The 25,674-nt window shown below is 35.9% G+C and overlaps 1 protein-coding gene across 3 annotated transcripts; it reads right to left on the reverse strand.

Moving 5' to 3' along the window:
- Nucleotides 1–121: 121 nt before the first annotated feature.
- MYBL1 (MYB proto-oncogene like 1) lies at nucleotides 122–25,674 on the reverse strand (the record flags this gene model as incomplete). 3 transcript variants are annotated; one of them, XM_083359518.1, is made up of 17 exons in its annotated part: nucleotides 122–908; nucleotides 3,757–3,830; nucleotides 4,575–4,751; nucleotides 5,412–5,513; nucleotides 5,601–5,717; nucleotides 7,288–7,402; nucleotides 7,605–7,750; nucleotides 10,781–11,122; nucleotides 12,562–12,795; nucleotides 13,947–14,048; nucleotides 15,215–15,286; nucleotides 15,959–16,142; nucleotides 17,234–17,454; nucleotides 20,708–20,800; nucleotides 21,034–21,105; nucleotides 21,197–21,302; nucleotides 25,639–25,658. In XM_083359518.1, 17 exons carry the CDS (start codon nucleotides 25,656–25,658, stop codon nucleotides 905–907), a joined length of 2,181 nt encoding a protein of 726 aa, XP_083215644.1. In that variant the 3' UTR covers nucleotides 122–904. The 3 variants fall into 3 exon arrangements, with proteins under 3 accessions (XP_083215644.1, XP_083215642.1, XP_083215643.1); XM_083359516.1 differs by lacking the exon at nucleotides 122–908 and having other exon boundaries at nucleotides 3,618–3,830; nucleotides 21,197–21,316; nucleotides 25,639–25,674; XM_083359517.1 differs by lacking the exon at nucleotides 122–908 and having other exon boundaries at nucleotides 3,618–3,830.

Raw genomic sequence — 25,674 nt, forward strand, 5'->3', positions numbered from 1 at the left:
CCACCACACCTTTCTCCTAACATCCACTGCCCCCCCCCCAAAAAATTAAAGAACCCACCAGAGACTTCTTCAATGTACCTCCAGAATAATTCAGGAAGCTATAGTCTGAGAGGGGGGAAAAAATCCAAAATGCATGCTTAGGGCAACACAAATACACACACATCCTTTGGATCTTGGCATATTGATTGCAATTGAGACAACCCATTTAAATACAATTAAGGAACTACATATAGCCAGCAGTAAAGGGATTCATACATGTGCAAACTACTTTATGAATTCTCATCAAAGCTGAAACAGCTTACTTAGGGTTAGACTAATATGTTTTTTTATAAGGAGAAAACATAAAAGGCATGTTGGGCATCTTATTACATAGTCATCTGCGTAAGTCTCACTATGCAAATCACATTCACTGAGCTCTTTTGTACTTTAGAGAGGGAGTATTCTAAAAATCTAACTTAAAGAGAGAACAAAACACAAAACCAAAAAGTATTCGAAACTGCTTTCTCACATGTTGATGAAGAATTCCATTTTCTACCAAATTATTCTGAAAAATGTTAACATTTTTTTAAAAAACTGGCCTATGAAAGACAGCAAAATGAATATTCTATATATAAATATTGATTTAGAATAAATAAATTATTGTATAAGGGTCTCCAGCTATTTTTTAAACTATAGATTGTTTCACATACCACATACAATATTAAAATAAGGGGAAAATTCCTTTTTAGAGTTCTTGGTGGTATGTGGTATCAAGTTTCTTTCTAATAATTGTGTTTCTCTCCGCACAGCAACAGTTGATATCAATATAACTTGAAAACATGCCATCATTCTATTTGTCATTTTACATACAGTGCATATGATGCTCGCTCTTTCCGTCTCTCATAGCAGCAAGCAGATTCTGCTACTAGCTATAGCAGCACACCCAGGAGTGGAGAGGAAGAGTGTCAGATATATAAATAGCTAAAAACTATAGTATACAGTATACAATTCTACAGTATACAATTCTATTTATCTGTCAGTATTTAGGTTGACAGCACACCATTATGTTCTATAAGAAATTCACTAAAAAAATAGCTATAGGAAGAACAAAACCAAGACATTCCTTCAAATAGGACAAAAATAAGTGCAAGTGTCTAAAACAAGTAAATTGAAGCAACTCCCATAACCTGTGAAGATTAAAATCACGAACAACTCTTAAATTAAAAAAGGCTATTCTGCTTTTTAAGCAGTTTTATAACTATGTTATTAGAGCTCCCAAGAGCAGCTATAAATTATTTTAGAGGCAATTTCAAATTTCAAAACAAGCAGTCATGGCCACCGCCATCCCCTTTAGGTTTGTATATGCCTAGGTATGGGAAAGTGTTGAAATGAGCTAAGCTACATAGAAATAGACCAATAGCATGTGCCACAACTATGGCAGCAATTCATCAAGCATGATCACAGAGACAGCTGCAGCAGTTATCCACCTATAGGTCAGTTAAGTTAAATTCTCCCATACCAAAACAGACCCAAACGTACCAGGGCCCATGGCTGCTTGTGTCAAGAAAAGGAACTAAGTGAACCAGTTTTTTTGTTCTCACATTTGTAATTAAATGCATTGGGATTCATGCCTTCATTAAAGCCACAAGAAGCCAAATTGTGTCTTATCACATTCTGTCTCGTCATAAAGGTTTGTCCCTTTAACGTTCAGCTTATGGAGTATCTGAAATTAAAGTCAGGCGGATTTTAAAATGACTATGTAAACTACATGATTGAAAAGGGAATAGTGCAATCTTTAAACAGATGAAATGCAAATTAATGTACTTCACAGATTGTAATATTGCTGTATTCCAATGCACCAAGTTAACTCTTCTTCTCATGTCAACTGGGGCTATTTTATTACAAGCTCTGAAGACACTGTGTGTGTTTGTGTGTACATACACATATATACAAAGAGGCTGAAAATTAGTTATTGTTTGTGTCCACATACCATTTCAGGTGCTGATATTTGCAGAGCAGCCCTATCAATTCTAGCATCATGTCACAGATATATTCCTCCACTATGATAGTTTAGTGAAAGTGCTCGTCCTGTCTCCTTTCTTTTTTCATTTTCACAATGAAGTCTATGCTACTCTGAAAGAAAGCCCAAGTCCAGAAGAAGTTCTCTTTGAGATCTGTTCTGGACATGTTTTAAAATATCGTTGTTCCATCAGCTAATTCATGTATTACAATTTGTTCCATTATCTTTATGTGAATTGCCATGCATTTGAGAAAACAAGGAGCAAAATAGAGCATACTATGAGGGACCAGATGACTTGAAGCTCCTCTCCAAGTTTTCAGATTATTAACTTCTGTCATGAACATGGTACCAACTTTTCAAAATTCTCATCATGCTGACTTTTATTCTTTCCTACGGTCTAATGGTATTTGCAGAAACAAGAGCCACCAGTAGCTTGTTCCTATATTCCCTAATATTTGCCTCAATATTTATGGAGTAGCAACACTCTCTCAGCACTGACAGAAAGCATAAACTGAGAATAAGCCATTAAAAAAAAGCAATCCTTCGCTTCCCATCTTAATGGCATAAAGAGAACTTTTTTTTCCTTTCATAGTGACATTCAGCCAAGGTTAATCCATTTCATTTGTCCTGATCTTCCAAAACTGTTTTTTTACTCCCTTTGGTATATTTTGCAAAGATCCATTGAAATGAATGGAATCCCAAAGCCAAAGAATATAGGAGGCAGCCTCAGATTTGTGTATCAAGTAACCTAGTAAAGACTGGCAGTAAAAAGCAAAGTGTAATGGTATATGGATGACAGGAAGGCAAAAGGAGAATACCATTCATCTCCAAATGAACTAGACAGAACTGAACTGATTTATATTACTTAGGGCTGAGGCTACATTAAAGAAAGAAAGAGAGGCAAAATGCACATCTATATAATTTCTCAACAGAGGGTGGTGAATTACTATTACTACTTTCTCTATTGCAGCCAAGAGCAAGTTTATGTTGCTTTGCAAAAATCAGCAGGAAATATTGTGAGCACTAGATGAAATTGCAGCCTCAAGCTTTAAAATGAAACTAAATGATACACAAACTGTCTCACAATTTACAAAAGCTATTCTGCTCCCACATGCTGTACAATACATTCAACAAAGGTCTCAGTTTGAGATTAATGAATACTGACGCTTTATCCTAATAAAAATTAAATTCATGTTTGTCTTCTCCTACTAGAAGTACCATTCTGAAATAAATACATATAACACTGTAGTTAATTCTGTGCAGCATACCTTGTACAAGTAGTGCAACTGTCTATTCTTCCTCTAGCCCTTCTTCATATTCAAAATTGCTACATTAGCAAATGACTTTAGCAAAAGCATTCTCAAAGACTAATGTACATTTTTCTTTCATAGATTACCAAACACCTCTAAGTCTAAAAGTTTCTTTAGAAGAACATTAGATGTATATATTAAAGAATAATTTAGAAAACTGACTGATAGAAAAAATATGCAGTCATTTCTTTTACCATTTAATTTAGTGGTCTTTCAAAAGACCGTTTAAAAATTGCTTTAAAAAAGGATGGGGGATATTTGTATCCTTTGTATTTTTCAAAAAAAAAAGGGGTATTACAATCCCCTTAGAAGGCAGTTTCAAATAAGTACTGCAAACAAGTCTGTAATAAAAAAAAGTGGGGAAAGGTATATTTGACATGTTCTTAAGACAATCACAAGATGAGAGCCTTTGAAGTGCTGCCAGAAGCTGAATAGGTGCTCAAGTACCTTCTTGCTTGCTCAGTCATAATAAGTTGATCTTCTGTCTTCCCATAAACAACAGCTTCCCATTCACAATTTGCCTGTTGTACATAGTCCAGTTAATAATTATATTCAGAATCAAATCAATTAAATATCTTAAAGCCAAGGGTTAAAATAACCAAACATTAAAATAAAAAAGCAAGAACAATTCAACATTTCTTGATTTCACTTAATGATTAAAAGACTGCCATCCTTAATCCCATGCTATGAACTAGAATATAGGAAAATAGTATTGGCTTCCTGACTAGCCTAAATAAACATGTATAAAATCATGTAAAGCACTTTGAACACCAGGTTACTGAAGGTGTAACACTCATGCTTAGAACCAATTAACCCGTCCCAATGAAGCTACATAGGCATGCATGTTCAGGCATTGCAAGAGACCATTGAGAAGTTCTGTGTTATGTCTTCCACAATTTATTCAATCTTTATTATCTAATTTACTCAGAAATTAGAAGACAGTGGGAATGGAAAAGGAGTATTGTGTGCATACAAAACTATGGAATGCATTAAATGAATTATGCAACCAAATGAACACTCAGCAACACTGATCTAAGGATGTAGTAAAGAGATTTTACTGCAACAGCAATTTTTAACTTAAAGCACATGTCTCTTAATTTTGAATCCTGAATCTGAAGGAAGCATTTTGCAAACATAGGATAGTCCAATACCAGAAGCCTTGATTCTTTATATATTAATAAACAATAGAAATATTATAATTTATAAATTTACCTTTCAAAGACAAAGTAAATAGAGTTAAATATTAAGATTTCTTAAATACAAACCTGAAGAGGTTTTTCTGCTTTAAAATTTTTTGAAGTGTATGTATTCAGCTTTTTTTTCCACGCTAAATTCAGTTTTGTTAAATTGGAATCTTGTTTCTCTGGAGTTGAATTGTCTCTATTGTCATGTATTTCCAATAACGGTATCATTAGAAGTGATGTAGTATAGATATTCTCTGACTATATTGCAAAAAAAAGTTTAATAAAACAACCTGTTTCTTGCTTAGAGAATTATAAGTTTATAAAGTTTAAGGATGCCATCCTGCAGGTTTACATATTAAAATTCTGAGGCAAAGCTTTACAAGCATTTATCATTCTTTAAAAACTAGCACAAAACATTAAAAATAGGCTTTCATTTAACTCCCAAGAATTCAAACTTAAAACATTTAAAATTGTCAGTGAAACTATTCTGGCATCATTAACATGAAATCTTCTGTACTGGAGACAAATTCCTTGTCTGTCTAATCACACCTGGCCAAAGCTACAACATTACACTTGCAGAAATCAAAAAAGTTAGCCCACTGCTTATTCTTACAATTACTGATCGTTATAGTTCTTAGTATCAATTCTTTTAGATACTAAAATCATGTTTTCTTGCAGTGATAGTTAAGAAGACAAATGCTGGTTAAAGTTCTTGATGCTATAGTACAGGAATGTCAAACTGTCGGCCCACAGGCCAGATGCGTCACACCAAAACTGCACCCACCCTATTGTTGGCAATGGGAAAAAGTCTCGAGAAGTCACACGTCACGTGACATCGTGAGTTTGACATGGCTGCTATAGTATATTCTAATCTCTATTAGTATGAAATATTTGAATTTCTGATATTATGGCACTGACCTGCATATCTGAAACATTATCTGCAAAAACAGGGTCACCAAGTTCTTCTTTTTCCCAAGGATCCAAGACCAATGATTTCCTGACTCTCTTTACAGAAGTGTTCTATGATCAATATTTTACAGAAAAAGAAGCAATTAAAATTATTTCCATTGCCCCTGAAATTCTAGGGCTACATGCAGCATAATTTACCTCTAGTTTGCATCCTTTATGGACAGACTCTTCCTCTTCCTTGAAGAATATATCGGTTCCAGTTTCCTCTTTTAAAACCTCTCGAATATCTTCTTCCAAAAAGGCAAGAGGCTGTGACTGAAATTAAGTGATTAAAATTACAGAAAATAGCAAGTTCATCATTTTTAGTTACTGAAATCCATTAATCTTAAGCTCACATTTTATATTTTACTTTTAACTTTTAATATTCTGATTAAATTCTCAAGAGCAGGCGGCTAGATTTGATGGTCTAAGTCAGGGGTGTCAAACTGCCGGCCCGCAGGCCAGATGCATCATACCAAAACTGCGCCCACCCTATTGCCAGCAATGGCAAAAAAATCACGATACATCATGACACATCACATGACGTTGTGAGTTTGACACCCCTGGTCTAAATGGCCTCTATGTTTCTAAGTATTACGTTCCATTCTTCATTAAGTAGGCAGAATTCTGAGCCACAAGTAATATGTAAACTCTGAAATAAATTTTAAATGGTCTAGTTTCAGTCTATTCATGTATCATTTCAAGACAAGGATTTAGATAAGTGGAGAACCACTACATTATAGTGGTTAAAGTATTGTGCTGGGACCAGAAAAACAAAGCTTTCATTTCCACTTGTCCTTGGAATACACTGGAAGACTTTGGGCCAATTATTATCTTTTAATCCAAACTACTTAAGGGAAATAAAATGAGGGATCACCTTAATACAGGTAGTCCTCACTTAACCACAATTGGGACTGGCAACTCATTTGCTAAGCAATACAATTGTTAGATGACGCATTACATGATTGCAAAGACTTATGATCCCATTTCTGCTGCAACTGTTAAGGGAATCACCCAGAGCTGCAAGACACTATGTGACTGCGACTTGCGATTTCATTGATAGCTTCTTCATTGAATCTGTTTATTTTTGGTTAGCTCTGGAGTGGGCAAATAGCAATCATACGCCTGTGAGATGATGCAGTAGTTGTAAGTGTTTAAGGGTTGAGAATCTCAATCATGTGACCACATAGACGCTGTGATGGTGATAAGTGTGAGAACCAGTCCTAAAGTTACCTTTTCAGTGCCACTGGTCACTAAACAAGCCAGTTTTTTTTTAAATGAGCTACCTATAGTAGTAGTAATAACCAACATTCAATATTTCTCTTAGAGGCCAGAGTTTTAGAGTATACTATTTTAAAACACAGTTGTTGATATAACAAATTACAAATTCTATTTTTATTGCTTTTAGAAATATTTATCTTTTATGATTTTGTTACCTTTAATATTGTAAGCTGCCCTGAGTCAATTCGAAGCAAGATGGGCAGCAAACTAATTTAATAAATGTAAAATACATAAAAGACACAGAATGTATATACATTGTTCAAACTGTCCTTGCTTGGATTGAGTAGTCTGTCACAGCTTGAAATTCAGATTTTGTCTTATATTCAAAATCCACTGAATCAAGGTTGATAAAATTGAGGGCATTCAATATACAAGATTACATTTTTAATTTACAGACTTTATAGAAATATAGTAACATAACACTATAAATACTAACAATATATTATAACACATTTTTGAACTTTTCTAAATGTAAATTATGTAGCATTGCTCAACCATCAACTTTTTAATCATAAAATTAGGTTGGTCACATTGCATAAGTGATATGAATCAAAATGGTACATACCACAATTTTCAAAGGACCATATTTCTTTTCTTGAGCAGCTAAAGCATTCTTAAATGGAGTTGGAGTCCTTGGTGTTGTGCCTAGTAGTGATCTTCTAATAGTAGGTGTCCTAAAACTATATAAGACCCCAAATATGTATAAGCAATTTTATATGATAATCAAATAAATTGTTCTGAATGAAAAAGCTTCATGCAGAATGCAGAATCTGTTTTAACCTTTTACATTTTGGCAGTAATTTTTAGTCCACTTAAATTTGCTTTCCTTTTTATTTCAAAAAGCATATTTAATTCCTAATCCATATTAAATTATGTACTTACCCAGCATTTTCCTTTTGATCTTTGGGTGTTGCATCTTTATTATGTAGAGGAGTTGTAATAAGAACTTTTTGGCTACAAATTGGAGTTGATGTAAATGGAGTATTTTCAAGGCTAAACTGCTCATTTCCAGAACATGTATTGAAGAACTGTATGTAAAGCAAGAATATAAATTATACAGTTAATAAGTATTTAACTACAACTGTTTAATATCTGCAGTACAGATAATTATTCCCCATCTTATATTACAATTAAATATGTTGTTCTATAGCTAAATAGGCACAAAAAGGAGATATTTGGAAAAAAACACACACATTAATATGGTCTACTTGTCATAACATTACATACTTTTTAAAAATATGTTTTATTAATTTTTAACATACGCCTTAATATTTGGTAAACATCGTGTTGTCTGGGTTGGTGTTTAAAAAAATCAATAACAATTAATCTCTATAATTCTATAGTCCATATAATAGCTTTACTTGATTTCCTCTTCTTCCAATAATATTGTCTTTTGCCAACCTTAAATTAAGTTATTTAAATAAATAACAATTAAATATAAACATTTTTCTCATGTTTCTGCAAATAATAACCACATCAATATAAAACTTCTTTTCATTGATCATCTTGCTTGCCTCATCATAAATCCTGTTTACATTCTCATTTAAATTTGTTTTCCCCTCAATATTCAAAACATTCTTACTGGTTAAGATATTCTCAAAATTAGTTATACTTAAGTATTTAAGTCTTTTTTCTCATCTTCCCTGTTCAATATGCTTCGATGAATCAAAGAATTTTCCCATAATCTTATAAATGTTGTTGCGGATACAAAAGGCAAAACAGGTAAGATGTTTTTATAGGAAAGTTTCACCTCTACGTATTCATTGAAAATCTTTTCCCTTTTTTATTTCTTGATTTTATTATTTTTTGTCTCTCAAGTTCTCAAATTTAATTAAATAAATAAATAAATAATTCTTTTGGAAAATCCATTTTGCCAAATCTTTTTTCTTGTCTTCAAACTTATTTTGTAATCTTAAGGTGTAGTTTGTCTCGTTGTGATGTCCCGTTGCCTGGAGGCAGTCCAGGTCTGGATGGGGAGAAACAGGCTTCGTCTCAATCCTGCCAAGACTGAGTGGCTGTGCATATCGGCATCTCGGGCTAACCAAACTATTCCACCTTTAACGATGGGGGGTGAGGTGTTACCCCCCGTTGATAGGGCTCGCAACTTGGGCGTCCTCCTGGACTCACGGCTCAATTTTGAAGATCATATAGGAGCCGTGACCAGGGCGGCTTTTGCCCAGGTTCACCTGGTGCGACCCTACCTGGACCGAGATGCCCTACGCACAGTCACTCATGCGCTTGTGACCTCCCATTTAGACTACTGCAACGCTCTCTACATGGGGCTGCCCTTGAGGACCACTCGGAGGCTTCAACTGGTGCAGAATGCGGCCGCGCGAGTTGTGATGGGGGTTTCCCGATACTCCCATGTAACACCTCTACTCCGCGAGCTGCATTGGCTTCCGGTTGCCCTCCGGGTGAGATTCAAGGTGCTGGTGATCACCTATAAAGCCCTGAATGGCTTGGGTCCGGGATATTTGAGGGAACACCTGCTGCCAGCATCAAGTTCCCTTCGTCCAGTGCGCTCACTCAGGGTATTCTCAGGGTGCCGCCGGTAAAAGATTGCCCGCGGATAACACCCAGGGGGAGGGCCTTCTCTGTGGGTGCGCCTGCCCTCTGGAACCAGCTGCCCGTGGAGCTCAGGACTGCCCCTGACCTGCGTTCATTCCGCCGGGACCTGAAGACTTGGCTCTTTGAGCTCTCCAGCCCAGGCTGAGAATTTTTAACTGGGGTTTTTATTTTCAGGGATAATTTAATCTTTTTAACTGTTTTTTAACTTTTGTATTTTGTATTGGTGTGATTTTAAAATGCCCTGTAAACCGCCCTGAGTCCTTCGGGAAAGGGCGGTATATAAATCTAATAAAATTAAAATTAAATTAAATTTTCCATGTCCAGAGTTTCCTGTAATTTATTTTCCCATCTGGGTTAAGTCATACTTCCTTGTATTGTTAAATTCCATCTTGAAATCTCTCTCCTCTGTCGTTCAGAACCAAGCCACAGAAATAGTGGGTAAGCGCACATGTGCATCCCCACTTACACAAGTAGCAGGCAAGAGCACTCTCCACTTGCGCGAGCTGCAGGCGTGTTTGCCCACCACCTGCACAGAAACACCCCCTCTTACCCCACCAGCTGGTCCGTAAAACTGGAAAGGTTGGGGGACTCTGCTTTAAAGATTTCCTTGTATAGCTGCATACAGCATTTTCTCATAAAAACATTAATAATTTATATAAAAGGAAATAATTATCCCCAAATATTATTCACAGTGATTTTTTTTATTGTGTAGTTCTTTGTCTTTACATTTTCATACTCTTGTTTAAAGCCATGTGTAAGATAGGTGAATACACATTATACACACCATCAACAATGCAGATAGCATTTCAGGATATTTATTATGCTTTAAAATGCATTGTAATCAGAACTAAAGTTTTATTTTTTAAAACTGCATTTAGTTATTAATTAAAACTGCATAATTGCTTCTAATGAACTAATAGTTAAATTATTTTCTAAGTAAGCAGTTTGCTTCATTTTAAACTCTATGTCTGGTGCCTTTAGTTATTTGAATATCATTCTGTAGTTCTTTTATTTCATTTTAGATTTTATATTGTTTTTGCATTTGATGTTTTCCCTCTGATTTTATAAACTATTCCGAGACGTTCAGCTAATTGTAAAAAAAAACATCATACATACTTATCCATCATGCTATTTCCCTTCAGGCTAAACAACATTATGCACAGGACATTATGCAAAGGACATACAGTAAGTCAAAGAAATTAAAGGCATAAGATAATAAAAATAAACAGAGCTAAATCTAGCTTACATAACCTCCATCTGCTATACCTTCTATCCTTGCAAAACATCCTGGCTTATTACACTTAATATCTTTTCTTCTTTAAACTTTTCACACTGTGCTTGTTGAGGATATCATTATTCCATCCAACCATAATTCTTCAGTCTATTTCTTCCTGTCAACCCATTCTTTTCCTTCATACTTTTGTTTTGCATTTTGATAAATAGTAAATAAATCTACAAAATATCACTAGTTGAATCCTATATTTATTTACCTGAGAAGGAGAAAAAGGTAGTGTTTTCACTGGTGTTTGTTTTAGCATAGTATTGTTGCTACACAATCCGTCATTCTGTTCATAGGCTGGTGATTGTCCAGTCCTGATTTTCTTCTTTTTGCGTAAAATTGTAGGAGTACTGAATTTGGTTACATTTGGAGATCTTGATTCTTCTTCATCACATATTTTTTTGCCATCAAGTACAACACTGACATTAAACTGGCACTCCATGGCCCCATCATTATGCTGAATACGCATTAATTTTACTGGAGCTTGATTGACAGGTGAGGGAACCGCATCAGAAAGATCAAAGCTGGTGACATCACTCCATGCTACAGGATCCTCCAATATCCATCAACAGAAGAGAGAAAAAATATACTCACAACATCTCTTTGAAATAAGTTATTTATCCCCAATTGGACTGGGGATATTAGTGACTTAGCTATATATTTTTCATTTAATAAATAAATACAGATCGTAACTTTAGTTTTAACACATACTTTTACTCCAATTTAATAATCTTACAGATAGTACTGGCTTAGCAACTATTTGTTCAGTGACCATTCAAAATTATGATGGCTCTGAATGAAGGAAACTATGACCCATGCTCAAAGTTCTGGGATCACATAATTGTGATCAGGAAATTTGGCAATCCATTCATACTTATGACTGATTGCCAAGCACTCTGTGATCATGTGATCACCATTTGTAATCTTCCCTACTGGCTTCCTCAGAAGGTCAATGGGGAAGCTAAAAGGAAAGGTAACAAACTGCTGTTGCCTGCCAAGAGGACACCCTCTGGTTTCTGGATTTTGGCTGAAAAGGTCCATTCCAAAATCCAAGCAGAATTTTGGCATGGAGCACTTGCAGTACAGGGCATTCACAGCCAGTCTCTGGAGTCTAGAGGAGTCTCTCTCATTTCTGGAGGCCTGGTGAAAAAGGTCCATCCCAAAATCCAACCACAATTTTGGCGATGGTTTACTGTAGATGACCAGGTGGCAGGGGTGAAACATGTCATCAATCATGCATGCCCACAACAGATCTAAGTTGAGTCCACCTTGAATTCCTTTCTTAATTCCCGCTAAATTCCCTTGACCATTAGTAGTTCAGATTCTTAGAGAGAGAGGGCTTAAGCTTGCAATAAACCTTTATACTCATTTGAACTGCCTGCATTTTCTAATTTTCTCGGCGCTTGACATTTACACCCTTAAAGATGCAGCACATTTAGGTAAGAACAGGATGCCTCAGGGAGGGAGGGAAGAAGGGAGATTCCGGAAGGCTGGAAATACTGCTTGGATTTTGGCAGGGAGCATTTTCAGCTTCTAAACAGAGGCATCCAATCCTGCCTTGCACTGGGACTCCCAAAGTGTTCCCCCACCCCCACCCCGGCAACCAATGTTCCTTACCCAAGACTCCATCTTCTCCAGGCCCACAAGATTGCTTAACAACTGGGTGTGCCAAGATTGTAGTCACTGACCAAAGCAGTCATGACATCTTGCTTAATTACTGCTTCACTCGATGACCGAGATCCCAGTACTAGTTATGGTTATTAAATGAGGACTATCTGTACTTTCTGAGATAACCCCAAAAATTCAGGTTCAGTATTTGTGTAGTATTTCTCCCACAAAAGTTAATAAGCAGTTAATATTGCAGCCTTATTGAACAAAATTATTACTACTAATAATCTTAGTAAACTTTGGGACAATAATCCTAGTAAACTATTAAAAAATTCTAAAATTTCTGATTTTATTTATTATATGAATGTTATTATTAAGACTTACAGACTCAATGAGTTCTAGTGTCTCTGCAAATTCAGGTATGGTCTGTAGAGATGACAGCACTGCATTTGCTTCCACAGCCAAGTATTTGCTAGGTGAAGTTTGCTGATTTATTGAAGCTTGTGTATCATCTATATCATAAAAGTCATTTGTTTGCTCCCCGAGGCTATTTAAAGTATTTGCCGTGTTATCTTCCATGATGAAGTTTCCAGACCAGTTAGAAAAATTTCTGGCTTGCTAAGAACACAAAAAATGTTGCTGTTTTAGTGAAAATTAAGATGAAAGATAATTCAAACTCACTATAGAAGATGTATGATTAATTAAGCTCACTGGCAATTATGGAAGTGTGATATAAAATGGGTCACAAAATCAATACAATACGATTTTAATTAGTCTGTAATACACTTGCCTGGAAGTAAGTCTCATTTAATAAAATGACTTATTTCCAAAAAATACCAGAAAGAGTTATGCTACTGATATAATCATGTGGCATTTTAAAAATCATACTATTTTGTCAAAATATGAGTACTTCAGCCTACTTATTAAGCCATCTAAATCAAACATACATTTTTTAATCATTTCATACTGACCACTCCCAAAAGAATGGCAGTTGTGTCTAATTTTAAACTGTCAACAATTTTTATTGTGGTCCAAGAAATCGTACTCCTAAATTTCAGTAGCAAATTTTCAAAAACTAGGGGTGTTTCATTTCACTATTTTTAGGGTATATACCCATTCCTTTAAACCAAAAATAAATAAGAATTATCAAAAGGACCAAACATAAGTCTCCTAGACAGGGAAAACCCCACTTGCATGACATCATAGAGTACTTCACTCCACCTGCTCTGTCCTTAACCTTCCTTTTTTAATGGCTGCTATAGAAGCTGGATTATTAATTTTGCAAAATGATAGAGAGAGCATGAAATATATAATCTTCTAGCCCAGACACGTCGCGCAACGTATCGGAGCTTTTTCACCATTGCCGGCAATGAGGTGGCCGTGGTTTCCCAATGACGTGTCTAGCCTGCGGGCCGGCATTTTGACACCCCTGCTCTAGCCACGTTATGCAGAGTGATCCTCATGCTTCTCTCTCTCTACACTTGTTTAGCCGTCCCTGAGCCATCAAAGAAATAAAAAGCACAGAAAGTAGTATGTAATCCTTTGTTCTAAAAGTCACAAGAAAAATAAAAGCAATATTTTATGCCATTCAAGCCCTTTCTCAGGTGCCCATACCCCATCTTTTGAGAAATGAAACAGGATTTCTTCAACTATACTTCAAATACCATTACAATGTATTGGTGTACAATGTTCATTAATTAATTTTAAAGATGTAGAAAGACTTAATTGCCCATCAGCAAAAATATTTCATTTAAGCAAGCAGCTCTTACTGAGGTCACTCTCTTTCTCCTGATTTCATTTTCAGCTGACATAAGTAGCAATTCAAGTTCTTTTATTTTTTTCTCTTTGTCAGGATCATCATCAAATGGCTGCTAGAATGGATATTGAGGGGAAAAAGAACACACAAAGAGACAGAATAACATTTAGGACACATCACTAGGAGATAATTTATAAGGGACATTAGAATGAAATGATAACAGAATTTTTAGTATAATTAAAATTAGCGGGCAGTTAGTAAATAGTCTTAATAGTATTGACATGGCTGACAACATATGGTTAAAATAAACTCAGCTGTCTAATTTCCAAAAATATGCTTCAGAATAATTTCAGACCAAAGTTGAAATCCTGACAGACTTATAGTAGAGTCCTTGGTGCTCTATAAGCTTTGTTGTTTGCTGTAGATATTTTATACCTGACTAGATAATATTGATAGAAGAGAATGGGGTTTTATCCCTGTTTATATATAGTAGCTTGCCTTGCCACTGTTGGTGGAAGCTTTTTATCACAATGATGTAACTGCCCTGAGCACCATCACACTGGTCCAGATCCATAAAACACAGAACCTGAACTGGACACATTATTTAAAACTGGACCTGATTATTATCAAACAGTGTGGAACTATTATTCTTTTAATTTACTGTCACTTTTTATCATTCTCATTTAGTTTTGTACAGACATATTTATATATTAGCTATGGGACCAATTTGCAGAACAACCAAAAAAGTAAACAAGATTTGGCAATATTTTAAAATATACATCAATTGTCTAGAGTGGTGTTGATATAGATGTACCAGACGACCATAAGCAATTATTTTATTTCATAATTGCTCACTGACAAACATTACTCCTCAAATTCCTCAATACATTATTCTTTAGCAAGATATTACTGAAAACCAATTTCCATCCTATCAAACTGTTACATTAAAAAACAAAATAAGCTGAAATTTCAAACAATAGACCAACATATTTGATACTGTAATTAAAAAACTCCCAGATTTATGCACAGGAATTTTATCTGCTATCCAAGATCTAGAAATAATTCAGCTGCATTGACATAGATTTTTTTTATCAAAGTAATTCCATTTCCTTGATGAAAAAAGTGTACAAATCCTTTCAAAATAACTGATGTTGATTGTATTCCTGGTGATAAGGTCCTTTTTAAGAATATTTTTTCACATAGCAATTAAACAGAAATATTTTTATGCTGTCATAATGTCAGAGAAAGATTAAACGGTGAATATAATTGCCGTGCAATTACCTGAATAAAGTTTGAAGGACTTGCAATGTCTAAACAGCTGCTTTCTGTTGAAATGTACTGGTAACCTGGTATCTAATAAATCAACATTTGTTATTCTTAGAATGTATGTGCTTACAAACATTTCCCCATCCCCCATCTTTCTCCTGATATTAACATCCTATATGTTTTCAATAGCAGAAAAACCAATTACTTGTATTGTTGGTTTTTTGCAGAAAGATTATATAAAGGGACAGGAAAGGAAAGAAAGCAGCCAATGCTAATTTATTCATCCTTTAATACCATCCTAAATATACTGTTATCCCTAAAAGCCTGTATTTTTAAGGGAGATGCAGACCACCTCCTTAATTAGAACAAATTAAATAAGATTAAATAAAATAAAATTAAATAACACAAATATAGTCAATTATTTCTACACAATTATTTCTACAGAATAATTTAAACATTTAATTTTAGAAAAAATTAATTTGAACACATTAAACACTTTCAAAATTACCACTTTAGGACAAAATAAGAATATTAAGATGAACAAAATCAAAAACCAAATATTTTCGGGGGCCCAGGAAAAAAAAGTATTTTAAGTTAAAAAATATATCAAAAACAAAGCTAAAACAATGCTGAAGGTATTAAAAATTCTGGATTTTTTCAAGTATCTCATCTAAATTATTTTAAATTATTTGCAGCATGAAGCTCTGATAAACATTCCCCTATAGCAAAAATATGGCTATAAACAAATTGGGAACCTACATGTGTCTGAACCGGTATATAAAATTGATTTTGGGGATGCAGATGATCCGTAGGTACACAAGTTTTGTGAGGAAGTTTTGACAAACAAGGGCGCTCTCTCTTGATTCCATCTTGTAAATATCCTTCTTGTTCAACTTTCCTTCGCATAGTAGAGTTCCAATGATTTTTTATTGAGTTGTCAGTCCTAAACAAATAATAGGACATAATCCAAAGTCAAGTTCCCCAAAGTTACACTAATTTCAGTGGAAAAGAATGAGATAGTAAGTGTTTGATAAATTGTATCATGTCCATAACATAAACATTTATTAAACATTGCACAGAATTGAAAATTATGCAGCAGGAAATAAGTTACAAATGTTATTCCAAAATTTCTAAAATGAAATTTCGTTTTAAATGTTTCTTTAAAAGTTGTTAAAATGTTATAATACTTTTATATTATCCCTTTTGAAAAATGTGGGAGGAAAAATCACAGTAGTAATCTTCTAACAGAGATTTGTAAAAATATGTCCCAGAGGCCAGGAGTGTCTTCTGAATTCTGCCCAAACTCTAACCCTGTTCACACTTTTGAAGTTGCCTTATGCCCTTTTAGGTCTTTTTTAGTGGTTGAAGATTTCTTTGTTTCAGTTAACAAAGGCTCTGATTTTAGGGCAAAGAAAGTAAATATATTTTGCTTCTGATGCAGGAAGGGGGCACTGAAAATGTCTACTGAGCCTTTCAACATTCTTCTCTCAGCATTTCTTAAGTCCTCTGTGACCATGCTGCAGGATGGGACAAGATTGCATAGGACAGGGGTCAGCAACCTCGGCTCTTTTATGACTCGTGGACTTCAACTCCCAGAATTCCTGAGCCAGCTATGCTGGCTCAGGAATTCTGGGAGTTGAAGTCCACGAGTCATAAAAGAGCCGAGGTTGCCTACCCCTGGCATAGGATCATTGAAATGTAGGCTGATGAAAACTAGGAAGAAAGGGAACAGGACAGTAGAAACGCAGTGAGAGTTCTTCATTTTAGGATGAATTAAGATTTGGAGCACTGTTGCTGCCTTAGAAGTAATATTATAAAACCCTGCCAGCACTCTCCTAGCATGGGACTTCCTGAAGAAAATGGGCAAAAACTCACTATTCCCAAATTGAAGAATTATTCCAGTTAATTGTGCTGGTTTTCTACCAGAATGAACCTAACTGTTCTAACTGGGTTAATGGAAAATGTATTAGTATATTGTGTAAAAAAGGTCACATAATAGCATCATTTTAAACAGACAATTTTAAAAAAACTTACCTTCCTGGAAGCAGTTTTGCAATTTCAGCCCATCGGTTTCCTAAACGTTTATGAGCTTCATAGATGATTCTGTCCTCCTCTTCCGTCCATGAAGATTTCTTTACCTCTGGATTAAGGTGATTATGCCATCTCTCTCGACATTGTTTCCCTATCCTTCCTTTTAAGTGCTTTGCAATCAAAGACCAGCGTTTGGGACCATATTTCTGAACAAGTTCAATCACCTGGAATACAAATTGAATGGCACATTTTCTCCAGCATTGTTTTAAGAAAAAAATAGCACCCATGTGGAAGAAGTAAAGAATCTCATTCTATTTATTTAATTCTTTAGCTACAAAATCATTCTGACTTCCAGCGGCTTACATTTAGGACACTGATTTTTATTTTTTATTTTTTTATTTTAATCCCATTTATATCCCGCCCTTCTCTGAAGACTCAGGGCGGCTTACAATCTAAGCACAAATCAAATGTGCTTAGCAATAGCCTTCATTCTATGTATATGCCTGCTTATTAGGGCTTTCCCCCAGTGGCGTAGCGTGGGGGGTGCAGGGGGGGCCGGCCGCACCGGGCGCAACATCTGGGGGGGCGCCCAATGCCGGAGTTTTCTGCAACTCAGACAGCGAGCAAGCTTCGGCTGGGGGGGGGGAAGGAGTGGGGGGGGCGTGGGGGCTGCCGTAAACTCTGACCGCCACGCTTGCAGAGCAGAAGAGCGCTTTCTCTTCTTTCCCCCCCCCCGCCCTGGCTCGCCCCGTCCGGAAGCCCCTTTTGTCTTTTGATTATCTAATTAAAGACGGACGACAACCAAACCAAAAAACCCACTCTCTCTCTCTCTCTCTCACCCCCCCCTCAGCAAAGGGTTTCCATTATGGAGGAGGAGGAGGAGGAGGAGGAAGGGGTGGGGAGGAAGGGCGGGCGCAGGTCCTTTCATATTTTGCAGCAGTGAATTCTTCCCTCTCGGAGAGTCTCTAATTTTGGCTGGCGGGCTCTTCGGCTTTGAAAACAGCCAGGCAGCCACAGAAAGCAGAGATAATAGTGGCTTTTAGGTCAAAGAGGACCGAAGAGCGCGCCTCGAGATGGCGCGGCGAAAACGTGCTGTGCTCAGTCTCCCGAAGAGGACCCCCACGGAGTTCAATCGGAGCTTCTTTCTCATAAGAAGAGGCGTAGGATAGCAGCGTCGAAAAGTGAAACAGAAATTAGTCGTTCGAGAATAAACCTTTGTTAAGGGAAGGGGTGAATTTTTGTTTAATTATTATTATTATTATTATTATTCCTGCAGAGACCCCACGCGCACTTCACCACCCGGGGAATTTATATTCCAGTTGGAAAAAATGGGGTGGGTGGGTTTGTAAACATCCCCGTAACACGTTCAGACGTGGTTAAGTGAATCCTGATTTATTAAGTAACCCAGATGCCAGGGCTCAGGAAACAAATCCCATTAAGCTCGCCGGAGGGGGACGATTCTGCTTCACCGAGGGTCGGAGGAGCGAGCGAGTGGGCGGAGCATAGAAAGCAACGGCAGAAAATAGGTCAGGCGCCACAGCAAGTACGAACTCCTGGGGTTCAGCCTAAGCAGGCAAAGCTGCAGGGTGGGTTGGTTGGCTTTTCCGGCTTTGGAATAACCTTGGGAAGCTGAGGCATTGTAAGTTGGAAGTCATTGTTTGTTGCCTAACATGTTGGGTCACCCCACACCACATGCTAAGCCATAAACCGTGATTGGTATCCAGGGTTTAGGACAAGATGGAGAAAACTAGCCAATTGTGGGATCATAAATCTTGATGAAGCCCATCATCGCTCCATGTGATGTATGCACTCAATCTACAAACGTAGTCCAAGCCTATTCACATCTGTTGTAAGGTCATTCTCTCGTGGGGTTTATCCTGACATCCACTAAGAGTGGAACAAACATGCCCCATTAACCATTTTCAACGCCATGTCCTCTCTTTGTCTCATCCTAAATCACAGCTGAGGCACCTTAAAGTTGCCTTGTTTCAGTTTTAAACTAGCATTTTCCCTCTTCTCCAGAGACCCTTTTTTGCCTTGAACCTAACTCAGGGGTAGGCAACCTTGGCTCTTTTATGACTCATGGACTTCAACTCCCAGAATTCCTGAGCTAGTGGAAGAGACTCGAGTGCTAAAATCCACGGGTTAGGGGGCGCAAATTACTTGCCTTGCCCCGGGTGCTGACAACCCACGCTACGCCACTGCTTTCCCCCCCCAAGCGGCATTGTTACAAAGTCAGCTTATTGCCCCCAACAATCTGGGTCCTCATTTTACCTACCTCAGAAGGATGGAAGGCTGAGTCAACCTTGAGCCTGGTGGGATTCGAACCTGCACTAATTGCAGGCAGCTGGTGTTACTTAAGGAGGCATCAGCCCACTGCTCCACCAAGGCTCACTGATGCTAAGGGGAAGTGGGAAATCATGAAAATACAATGGATGAAATCCTACATAATGCTAAGCCAGGATTTTTTTACAGCATACTTTGTTTAAAAAGCCATACTGGCTTATGCCAGAATAGGCTGATTGATCTAAGCACACACACACACCTCACATTATGATGTAGCACTATGTATAAACCAGATCTAATATCACATTTAGAAGCTAGCTGGTGAAATGCAGTATAAAATAGAATATCTAAAGGATAGGATACAGAACATAGTTTGAAATAATTTGGAATTAAACCCAAAATGTTCCATAGCCTTACTATTTATTGTACTTTACTGTTTTGTTTTTAACTTGTAACTTTGCAACCCACTTAAGGAACATTTTAAATGCTGGTTTAGTCTCTTATTAATATTTTATTTCAAGTATATAATATAGACAATAAAATTAATTTGGGAAATATTTTTATACATAATTAATTTTATTTAAAAGGTTTTGCTAGGTATTATGTTTCACATAACATTTTATTGATTTGGTATATATATTCACATTTCTTTCCAAAAGGAACAATATTAACAATTCCGTAAGGGAAGATGTTAATCAATATTTAAATTTTTGAACAATTACAGGAAATAACTGTATAACAGAGCATAAGAATAAAAGAATATTTGTAGCTCAGGGTTGAAATGAGGGGTCCTTAGTGCTTTGTGAGCTTGGTTGTTTTCTTGCATACATTTCATTACTGATGATGTTATCCAGTTTGACTAATTAAATGTCTGCAAGAAAACAACCAAGTTCACAGAACACCAAGGATCCCTCAGAGCATAGGAATGTTAAGATGAATTGGGTAAATCATATTAAATAGGAATGTATTCTAATTAAAGGCCAAGCACAGCTCTTAAGGTAAAAAAAGAGATGGCTCTCTATTTTAAGCAGCAAAAGAATATGGATGCAAACATTTATAATGTTCTTAGTTATATCCTACTTTGTATTGAACTACATATGACAAAAGAGGACAACAGATACCTGAATAACAATACTGTCCTTCCTGAAACAAAATTAGTACTTAGGAGCAATATAAATATAAATCCGATACCCTCTGATCTTCTTCCTTAGTCCAGGGTCCTTTAATAAGTTCTGGATTTAGGACCTTCTGCCATCGATGCTGACACTGAAAATCAGAACGATTCTGCAAAAAATGAAAAATAAATATTCTTTGTATAGCTTGTCATCCTGATTAAAGATGTTTTAGTATTCTAATATTCATATAGCATTTTTGTTCTAAAACTAGGAAATCCTATTCTGAAAGATGAATATGGAACTGTCTTTTTTTCTATATTGTTTATTCGGATAATGATGCTGAAACTTCTGAACAGTTGAATACTAAATAAGAAAAGCCTCAGTAAATAATTTTCCACTTACTTGTAAATGACTAGAAATAAATGTCCAGTCACTTGTACCATGTTGTTCGACTAGTTTTTTAAGTTTTTCATCCTGTAATAAATGATAAAAATGTCCATAAATAATTTTACAACACTAAACCCAAAACTGTATGGAGGATAAGCTATGTTACAGTTGAGCTCACCTCATCACGGGTCCATTTTACTCTGTTACATATCTTTTTTGCCCCTTTTTGTTGTGGTACTTCATAGTCATGATCTGCATAATGAAGGTCATCATCATCTTCCTCACTGCAAAGTGCAAGCTATTATTAAGTTAACATTGACAGTAAATATATGCCTATGTCTCACATGCTTTAAAGAAGACTTATAGTTAACATTTTAAACTAAAAGTTACTGAAACTCATTTGTTCATGCACCATTACTGACTGAACAGCTAAAATCTAATAAAACTTTAAGAAGCAACCAAATCAAGTCCTTTAAATATTAATCAAATATTTATTTAAATAAATTTGTGCTTTTAAAACACACAGGAGCAAAGTAGGTATAATGTGAATGGCCTACAGGAATACCATGTTCACATGTCTCTACATTTTTTAAGCAGAAAGCAACCTGGGAAGAATGTCCTAATTGGAATATTTCTTAGTTGTCTTCTACTTTTAAATTATTTTCTCTTTGAGGGCATGCCCAAGTTACATCCTCTCCTATTTCACATTCTTGATGTATGTCAAGAGCAAACTTCACTGCTTTCAGGAATAAGAATAGAAAATGTAAGCATACCCCTGAAAGATTACTTTAGTTCCAACAATAATACACTGGTTTCCCAGTTTGTTTGACACCAATTTAAAGTAAACATATCTGTATATAATATATCATATCTATTCCAGACACATTCTCATACTGACATAATCAAATATTGACAAGATATCATAAATCTTATTTTGAAATACCAAATATACATGAGTGTTTGGATGGAACTAATCAAGGAGAGAACCTAGAACTAAGGAGAAATTTCCTGAGAGTTAGAACAATTAATCAGTGGAATGAGTTGCCTCCAGAAGTTCTGAGTGCTCCAACACTGGAGATTTTTAAGAACAAATAGGACAATCATTTGTCTGAAATGATATAGTTTCCTGCTTGAACAGCGGGTTGCACTAGAAGATTTCCAAGGTCCCTTCCAACTATTATTCTGCTTCTATTATTATAAATTGCAGAGAGCAATACTGATGCACTAGAAACTCTTACATTTTTTAGCATTTGTTTTTTTCACTTCACTTGACGATAAGTTTCTGTGTTGTGTTGCTATTATTTGTGAAAAGGAAGACTGGAAGTGCTTGTTAGTGTATTTTAAGCAAAATGTAATAATTACGTTTTTGACCAAAGAAGGTTAAAAATATATTCCTCCAATTAAAATTCACATTTCAACACAAATTGTTTACGGTGATGGTATTGATATAAGTAATGTGCACTGCTGGGTCATCAAATTCTAAATATAGTGCCCCAAGAATAACCAGTTTGTTCAATTAAAAATGAAGTGCATAACCTGTCAAAATAACCAACAAATTTCATATGAGAAAGTTTCATGAATTGAAAAGATTAACTGACAGATTACTCAAGGGGAAATTTCTGTTAAGCCTGATATTTTGCAAGAACATTTGGGTCATATTATTGATACTCTTCAATATTGGAAGGGTTGTGAAAGGTTTCCTCACATGCTGATTTCAGAAAATTTCAAAAGTTGAAATTTCCCAATTATTATCACACTACAAGAATGAAGTTAAGAATTTCTTCACAGCATCATGATAGTAAAGAAAACATAGGCCCATCCTTGTAAGCAAAGAAGCAGCATTAGTTTATGGGTATTATCACAAATCTTAACTGTGGAAAAAAGTTCAAAATTTGTGCTTTGGCAGAAAAAATGGTTACAGTTTGGGACATTGCAGATGGTATTCCACTGGAATTCCTTGAACTGAGTATCAATATCAAATTAGAATGTTACACTGCAATACTCAAAATTTTGAAATAACTTTTAAGTATAGTTCAGAAGCTTAAGAAAATCTTGCTGCAACTTGCCCAAAAGGCAATTTTGAAGTTGGATCTCATAATCTTAATCCAAATACCATATAGTCCAGTGTTGGTGCCATGTAACATTTTTAAATTTGTGCTCTTAACTCAAAAAAGTAGAAAGATCTGTCAGGAGATTGTGGGAAGTCAGCTCCCCAGAGAAAGAAATATTAAAAGGGGAGGAAAATATATTTCCTCAGAGGATCTTGAAGAGGCAGAAAAGCATGCCCAGTTTTCTTAATAGCTCCAGGTCTCCCCTCCCCAAGCAGAAACCATTTCTAGAGAAATGCAGATGTAAACCATCCAGGAAGGTTGCAGGCTCCCAGCTGGGAGATTAAAAAGACAAAGACCTAAAATCTACATACCCCATCCAAAGAGTCATCAGCCCAGCCCCAGGGAAGCAGGACATGACCTTTGGACATAATAGAATTAACCCATCACCATCAGAATAGTACAAAGGCACAATCAGACTCAGGTCAAAAGTTCATGACACAGGAAATAGCCTCAAACAGGAACAAGAAGCAGCTCCAAACAAAAGGCTCCAGAGGGTATAAAAACCCACTCCCTACATGTGTTCAGCCCTTCTTTTTCTGCCAGCCACCTTCCTGTCTAGTTCTCCTCTTCAATAAACTACAACCTCCTTCCTAAAGTAGTCACCATGTTTATTCCCAGCTTGGATGGAACCATGATGAAGACTTTTCTTCCAACAAGACAAAGCATGGAATTCTTTCGTGATGTTTAAGATGCCTGACTATAATTGGCAGAAATATGTAGTAAATGGGGGTGATTATGTGACAAATACAGGTACCAAAAGTGCTCATTTCAAGAATTATTTTATTTCATTTATTAAAATATCCTTATTTAAGTTAACATTTTGGAAGTCAAGGCACTAATTTTCATTCATTGATCTTTGTGCAAATGCCATGGCATTTTTTCTAGATCAAAATAATATATATATAAAAAAATATTTTTCTATAAGGAAATTAATTCTATGCAAATATTGCACATTAGGAAACAATAATTAAACAGAACATTCATTTTTAAAACTACCTATTAAAGAAAACAAGAATAATTTTCACCTTCATGTTTCCTTGAGAACAGTCTGCCATCTACTGGCTTCACAGAGTACTATACTAATATTTACAAAATTGGGTGTTTTATTTACAATTTTCTGTTAGTCTCCCTTGCAAATGGTTTAAGCAAGATATAAAATATTATCACATAAAATAGAGAACAGACAAATCCATTTTTCCATAGTCTTGTCACTTAATTCCTTTACATTTCTTTTTTTAAAAATCACATTAACAAAGTATTAATCAAAGTGATTAATATTTGCACTTTAAAATTTTCTAGGAAAATATATTGGTAAGATCAGGGTCTACAGGATTACAGTATTATTTTTTTAAGTTGATTCTCTCCCTTTGAGTCAGAGACAGCAGTCATGATTCCCCAAATATGGTTGATCTACAACAGGCACGTCAAACTTAGGACATCACGTGACGTATCGGAACTTTTTCCAATTGCCGAAAATGGGATGGTTTCTCAGTGACCTCCAGTTTGACACCCCTGATCTACAACTCCCAACTCTTTTAATTATCTTAGGCCAATTCTTGAATTGAATTCATTTCAACTCTTGATCTGTCAGTTCTCTAACTGCTTCTGGTTTATCAATTTTCCATGTTATAATTTTCAAAAGCCATTCACATTAGTTCTATACCTATTTATCTGAAAATAAGTTCTGCCAATTCCATATGATTTACAAACTTGTATTCACAGTTCAAACTTTGATCCAGATAAAGGAAACAAATAATGTAGGTGGGAATGTCCTTGAAGGTAAACTGAAAAATCAACCCAAAATACTAATTGGAACTGGACAAAATACTAATAGGATACCAATATTATATTATTTAGACTCAGTTCAAAATCTTGCAGTAAAGAAGTATGTATATATTATCTATTCATTGTAACAGGTTTCAAGTCTGAAATGTACACTGTTGCTTAGTAGCCAGCCATTTCAATAATTCAGTAAAATGCCTTCTCTTGCTTTTCTTTTTATTACTAATAAACAAAGGTTCTGTATCTTGGATCTTTTACTCCTCTGTATATTTTTACTGCTACGTTTTATCATTTCTACCACAGTTTTAGACAGTTACGTATTTATAATTTTCCTGTTTTTTTCCATTGTACTTAATGTTATCTTTCTTAGTTTTGACTAAAGACCAATATTGTATTGTTCCCTCTTAAAATCCTTAAATATTATTTTGTTTACATACTCCCATATTTAAATATATAGGAGAAAATTTAGCAATAGACGACTAGATGAAGCAGGACCATCTTTCCACACTATTGTAAACGCAGCATAACAAAACCTTAAAACCACGGCATAAGTGAGAACAAGTCCATGGGCTTGTTCGGCCAGGGCACGTGGAAGCGGCAGGAGAAACTTTCCGTGATCCGGTGGCACGGCCTATTCCGCGGCGGAAAATGAGGGAAACGCAGAGCCGAGCGTGGAAGACGCCAAGGCGGCAAACGGGAAGGCGTAGGTAGGGAGGGGGTCACTCACCTGCGCGGCCTCTTCGCCATCCTTTGCGTGTACCAT

This window comes from Vipera ursinii, assembly GCF_947247035.1.
Source record: "Vipera ursinii genome assembly, chromosome: 3".
NCBI lineage: Eukaryota > Metazoa > Chordata > Lepidosauria > Squamata > Viperidae > Vipera > Vipera ursinii.